A 6,898-nucleotide genomic window follows, 5' to 3' on the forward strand; every position below is an offset into this window, starting at 1 on the left:
GAGACTCCATCTGGACCAGCTAAAGTGTCAGTGGGGTCCTGATTACAAGGTAGAGGTGGTGTTGAGGGAGTAATGAGGGTGTCTCTCTCTGTCCTTCTCTCTGCTCCCTCCACTCCCTCACAGAACTGTGAATGGAATGCACACAGATACGCAACACACACCTCTGTTTGTCTCAGACGTCAGAAGGAACGACACCAATTGGCACTTAGGAGAATTGTCAAACAGCAGACAGTACCACAACTCATTTCGGAAATAAAGGAAGTCACCTGTAAGTCTCAGGAACATTAGTCTAACTTTAGGTTTTGTAGTAATTGTGTAGTAATTTAGTAGTAACGAGAGCTCACCAGAGAGATAACATAGAAGAGTGGTGTGAAGTTGTATTTTGAATCATTCTGAAATAACACTATGTATACTTGGGGGGTTGTGTATGGATAATGCTTGGTTGAATGGGTCTAATATAGCATGTCTACATTTAACAAACTGTGTCTGGAGAACCTATTCTAAATAAAACCCCTGAGTTACATTCAAATCAAATCAAATCTATATCGTCACGTTCGTTGAACACAACAGGTGTAGTAGACCTTACTGTGAAATGGTTACTGACAAGCATTTAACCAACAATGCAGTTTTGAGAAAATACCTAATAAAGTAAGAGAGAAGAATAAGAAATAATCAAAGAGCAGCAGTCGATAACAATAGTGTCAATGGGATATATAATGTGGAGGGGGGTAGTCAATGTGGAGGTTATATACAGGGGGTACAGAGTCAATGTACAGAGTCAATGTGGAGGTTATATACAGGGGGTACCGGTACAGAGTCAATGTGGAGGTTATATACAGGGGTACCTGTACAGAGTCAATGTGGAGGTTATATACAGGGGGTACCTGTACAGAGTCAATGTGGAGGTTATATACAGGGGTATGTCAATGTGGAGGTTATATCAGTGTCAATGTGGAGGGGGGTACCTGTACAGAGTCAATGTGTCAGTGTGGGGGGCACCGGTGTCGAGGTAATTCAGGTAATATGTACATGTAGGTAGAGTTATTAAAGTGACTATGCATAGATAATAACAGAGAGTAGCAGCAGCTTAGAAGAGGGGTGGGAGGGGCAACACCTGTGTTTGACGTGGTAACTATGTGCAGTAGTGAACATTGGTATGTCCAGCACGGTCACTGCTGTCCTGTTGTGCATTTACAGGACCTGAGAGAGAGAGAGAGAGAGAGAGAGAGAGAGAGAGAGAGAGAGAGAGAGAGAGAGAGAGAGAGAGAGAGAGAGAGAGAGAGAGAGAGAGAGAGAGAGAGAGAGAGAGAGAGAGAGAGAGAGAGAGAGAGAGAGAGAGAGAGAGAGAGAGAGAGAGAGAGGAGAGAGAGACAGACAGACAGACAGACAGACAGACAGACAGACAGACAGACAGACAGACAGACAGACAGACAGACAGACAGACAGACAGACAGACAGACAGACAGACAGACAGACAGACAGACAGACAGACAGACAGACAGACAGACAGACAGACAGACAGACAGACAGACAGACAGACAGACAGACAGACAGAGACAGACAGAGAGAGAGAGAGAGAGAGAGAGAGAGAGAGAGAGAGAGAGAGAGAGAGAGAGAGAGAGAGAGAGAGAGAGAGAGAGAGAGAGAGAGAGAGAGAGAGAGAGAGAGAGAGAGAGACAGAGAGAGACAGAGACAGAGACAGAGACAGAGACAGAGACAGAGACAGAGACAGAGAGAGACAGAGACAGAGACAGAGACAGAGACAGAGACAGAGAGAAGGAACCTGCTATACTTACAATACACAAGACAACACAGATGTCCACAACGTATACTTACCATACCAAACATGTAACGACTCAGACAGCATAATGACTCACACGCTTAATGACTCTGGTTTCAGGTCATCTTTACAGAAGGCTGATCTTTTGTGTCTCAAGTCCTCCATCTGGTGGTTAACAATTCAACTGCACTCAGTCACTACAGACCAGTCACCAGATCCAGCATGCAGTTTAGCAGACAACTAAATTCACTAAATACCTGTAAATAAATTAAACTCTCAAACAGGTACATTAAATATTACCAGTCCATGTTGTAAAATCTTCAATCACGGTCAACCTTCAGCATGACTATATCATTATAGTTGAATACATGTTGATGATCAGTATTTCACACAACCAATAACAACAACATGAAATAAAGATGTTTCTTTGATGATCTTTTAATGCCAGTTTGTTTCATAGCTTCACATCAGCACCAATAATGACAGACGTTGTGTTGTACATGGTGTCCTCCCAGACCCAGTAGCATGTAGAACATTCACTGATAACAGTTTAACACAGAGCTCTGTAGCTCAATAGTCAGATCAATAGCATGTCCTTGTTTCATGTTGTAATGCTGCAGACACTGTCAGGGACATATACAGGTAAATGTTGACACTAGAAAAGGACATTCTGACAAGGATTCAAGTTATTCACAATTACACTAAAGTCAATAGTTAATATTAGAAGATATGGTTGAATCTAGTCAGGATTCAGAGGTCAATATATTTGAATGTTAAAATATGTAGAAACAGAGTACCAATGCAGATAAGCCTATACATGTAAGACAACTTTAGAATAAATTAAATCAATATTGTAACACAGATTGCATTAAAATACATTTGTAACATTATCAAAACTAAGAACATAAAAAATGGATAATACATAAAATATTGCATAAAACATGAGTCGATGCAAATAACAGAATAAAACAATGTGATCATTAAGACACATAGTAGTTGTACTCTGATAAAGTAAAACACACAAAGAAAAGTCTTCAAGTGTAAAACGTAGTTTAATTAGAGAGACAATCAGTGTTGTAAATAAAGCCTTTGTCTAAAGAAACAAAATCCTAATAAACAGTGAGTTCACCAGTAGTAATAACACTATACCTTCAGATACTCCTAGACCTTGGACCTCTCACTCACATCTAGGGCCCAGAGGTTTTCCTTAACCCAGCCACATCTAGGGTCCAGAGGTTTTCCTTAACATGTGAACCAACCACATCTAGGGTCCAGAGGTTTTCCTTAACCCAGCCACATCTAGGGCCCAGAGGTTTTCCTTAACCCAGCCACATTTAGGGTCCAGAGGTTTTCCTTAACATGTGAACCAACCACATCTAGGGCCCAGAGGTTTTCCTTAACCCAGCCACATCTAGGGCCCAGAGGATTTCCTTAACCCAGCCACATCTAGGGCCCAGAGGTTTTCCTTAACCCAGCCACATTTAGGGTCCAGAGGTTTTTTAATTCGGTCATGATGACTAGTTTAGATAGCTGGCTAGATTAACTAGACTAATTAACCAATACAACATGTTTAACTGACATGGGCTGACACCTCTGATTGGCAGATCTGAACACCAGTGCTTTTCACATCACCGGCTGATCCAATATGGAAGTACGGGTAGAGAGTCTCAGTGAATGTGTCTTTATGAGTGTAGATGAGTGTCATGTCTTTGGAGTCGTAGAAGGACACCTCCCCCTGGTCGTAGTCCAGCTGAACTCTGATCCTCTGGGGTTTCTTCTTCAGGAGGAGGGTCTCTCCCTTTCCATTACTATACTCACCACTATCCTGCCGTATAGCCCAGATTCCATACTCTGGTGATGCAAACAGCTCCCCCTTCCTGTCAACTGACTCTTTAGCCACTCCCATAATCCAGCAAGGACGGTCACCCAGCTCCACCTCCCAGCTGTGTTTACCTGAGCTGAACCCCTTAGAGCCCAGAATAGTTGAATACTTCATGAATCTCTCTGGGTTGTCAGGGACCTGCTGCTCTGGGTCAGTTCGACTCACACTGGTCAGATCATCAGACAGAGAGAGACGGGAGGATGCAGTGTTGGGATCCAGAATCACAGGAGCTTCAGAACAAAGAGATATTCCACACATTATACCATGTAGTCTCTTTTCATATACACTAACAATACTACTTCAAATAGATTTAATTAAGTAGTCTATCTTACATTATTCTAGATCATGTCCTCTCCTATCCAGTACTCACTGTGTTTGATGATCTCCTTCATCTTCTCCCAGACTCTGAACTTCAGGTTTCCCAGGTGTTTGGCCACGTCTATCAGCCCCCCTGACACCAGCTGTGGATCTGGCATTGTGCACTGGGCTCTGGAATAACATTCAGGAGTCAGAACGTCTGTGGGGTTGGGTTCACAACCATAGAGAAGAGAGAGACGAGAAGCAGATCACTTACCTTTCCTTCGTGGTCTTGAAGTTCTGTAAAGTAGAGTATGTAGTCATCAATATCATTAATATATCAATACATCTTTGAGTTAATTTATAATGTATATCTGAGAGAGAGCCGTCCTTACCTGCAGGAATGAGATGTCTTCCTCTTTCAGCTCCTCCTCTATGGCTCTGATTGTGTCTGAAAGTGATGATATCGCTCTGTTCATCTGCTCAATCTTCTCCTTCATCTTCTGACTCTTCTGGTCCTCTTCCTCTTTCAGAGCAGCTATCCTGGCCTCCTCTTCCTCTCGTAGAAACTGGTGAAGTTTCTCAAACTCCTTCTTAATCTGCTTCTCTGTGTGCTGGGCCTGGCTCTGGAGACAGTGAGAACAATATATCATTCTACAATTATTATCAGAATTAAATCCTACATGTAGGCTACATTTGAAACAATACATGCTGTACTATTGTAACTATTGTAACTTTACATAATTTATACGAACCTTAATGTGCACTGCTGTTTGATCACAGGTTTGTTTAACTTTATTAAAGACCTTCAGCTTCTCCTGTAAGGGCATCAGGTCAGTCTGGAGTTCCTCCTGGAATGAGACAGAACCTCACTGAGGAGCCAACCTCTGGAATCTCTTTATAGGAGAGAACGTGTTTTCACTGCAACTTAACGTTTTTATGTCATGAATCGTGTTGTGGAGGCAGCTCTACGGAGTGGTCACTAGCTGGCACAGCCACAACGTCATAAAATCTGATTTTAAACCTAAACCCTAACCTTAACCACACTGATTACTCTAATGTCTAACCTTAACCACCCTGCTAACTATAATGCTTAACTTTAACCTCAAACTAAGACCAAAAAGCAAATGTTTCTTTTAATTCATTTTTAAAACATAGCCAATTTTGCCATTGCAGCTGGCTCATCTAGTGGAAATCACTCAGTTCTGCCTCCAGGGAAAGATTCATCTTTCATTCATGACAAGGAAAGTAAACCTGTAACTGTACAGTATATCTCTTCCACTGCAGAGACATTTGTTTTAAGTTTCATGGTCAGAGATACACTAATACGTTTTCACTCAGAATCTCAAACACTTCAATTTCATAGCAAACAGTGATTTATTATGTATCAGAATCTGAAATTCACAATTATTCAGTCAACACAATGTGTAGAACATCTATTATCTAAATGAGTCAGACTCATTAATAAAACATTGATAACTTCATGTTCCATAGTTTGAGTATTGCTGTATCACATATCAGAATCTTCCTCCTACCTTGTGATCCTGTACAGCCTCATCTACAGGGATACAGTCATGATCTTTATGTTTCCTTGAGACCTGACACACCAAACAGATGGGCTCTTTATCCTCCAGACAGAACAGACTGAGTTTCTCACTGTGTTGACTGCAGAGCACCTTGGACCCTGTGGTTGGATCTGTCTGTCTCCTTTCCCGTAAGGCCTCACACAGGTTCTTTAGAGAAAGGTTTATAGGGGGCTGATCCTTAGACGATCGTCTCCTGCAAAGTGGACATTCCCGAGATTCCTTGTCTTTCCAGCATTCCTTTAGACAGGCTTGGCAGAAGCTGTGGCTGCATGACAACATGACAGGATCCTTAAAGATGTCAAGGCACACCGTACAGGAGAAATCCTCCTCTGGGAGAGACGAACTAGAAGCCATTTTCTCACAAGATGTCACTCTCTGTCCTGGTATGAGATCTGAAAGTTACTTTCACTTTCACTTTTAAAAACGTCCTCTCTTAAAGGGACACGTTATTCAAAGCAAGTGAAGATGCATGTAAAGTTCACCGTCTTGATGATATTACCTTGTATTGGTTGGTTTAACACCCTGATATTTCAGAACAATCTCAAATTAAATCCCATGGTTGTTGTCTGTCAGACAGATGTGAGTCCTGGAGAGTTATTAAAGTTACAGCACTGAGATGAACTTTAGTCATCATGTGACTCGGGGGTGGAGTTTACTGTGAACCTTGGAATACCTGTTTGAAAATTGAACCTGCACCCAAGAACAAACAGGGCCAATGACAGAGGACTTCTGTCCTGTATGTTTAATTCTCTCTGTAAACTATTATTATTGACCTGCACAGCTTTACCATCAACAACATTACTAAAATCATCTTTATATTTGTAATCCATGGTATAACATAACAAATTATAACATCAGCCATTTAAATTGACTTAAAAGTCTTATTTTATTTAAAAGCAGAAAAGTACGAGTGTTTTAAATATTTGTCCCCTGAACAAGTACAGATAGTTTTTTCCTTAATATTGAGTGAATGTATTAAACATGGTCAAGTGAAAGAACTATCAATCATTGACAGGGTGAGGAGATTTATTGGGGTAATTTAAAAGAAAAATCTGTTTGTCTGCTTGTTTATGGAACTTGGAGAGTCAATGTTTTTATGGCATCTTTAGTGAATTTCATTTGGAGCATTTGGAGAAATGGGCAGGTCTCAATACCAAATTAATGGGAAACACAGACAGGTAGGCAGCACATAAACTTGAGTTACAGTAGTTGCTGCCTATCTCCTAGTACTAGTGAGGATATGAGCTGTATAAATGCAGTTTGTTGTTACCATTTAAACCTTCAGGGTTTATGGCAACAGTCATATCCTCTTGAAGGACAACAACCATCATCTTCAGACACATTGTCCCGTTT

General features: G+C 41.2%; 1 protein-coding gene across 1 annotated transcript; it reads right to left on the reverse strand.

The window, feature by feature from the left end:
* Window positions 1–2,202: 2,202 nt before the first annotated feature.
* Window positions 2,203–6,138, reverse strand: LOC124040341 (nuclear factor 7, brain-like). The gene is made up of 7 exons (XM_046357455.1): window positions 6,045–6,138; window positions 5,495–5,925; window positions 4,715–4,810; window positions 4,355–4,585; window positions 4,237–4,259; window positions 4,033–4,151; window positions 2,203–3,892 (listed from the first exon to the last, which is right to left on the reverse strand). The coding sequence occupies exons 2-7, from the start codon at window positions 5,897–5,899 to the stop codon at window positions 3,351–3,353; spliced, it is 1,416 nt and encodes a 471-aa protein (XP_046213411.1). The 5' UTR covers window positions 5,900–5,925; window positions 6,045–6,138; the 3' UTR covers window positions 2,203–3,350.
* Between the last annotated feature and the right edge of the window lie 760 nt (window positions 6,139–6,898).

Source organism: Oncorhynchus gorbuscha, linkage group LG07, assembly GCF_021184085.1.
Source record: "Oncorhynchus gorbuscha isolate QuinsamMale2020 ecotype Even-year linkage group LG07, OgorEven_v1.0, whole genome shotgun sequence".
Taxonomy (NCBI): domain Eukaryota; kingdom Metazoa; phylum Chordata; class Actinopteri; order Salmoniformes; family Salmonidae; genus Oncorhynchus; species Oncorhynchus gorbuscha.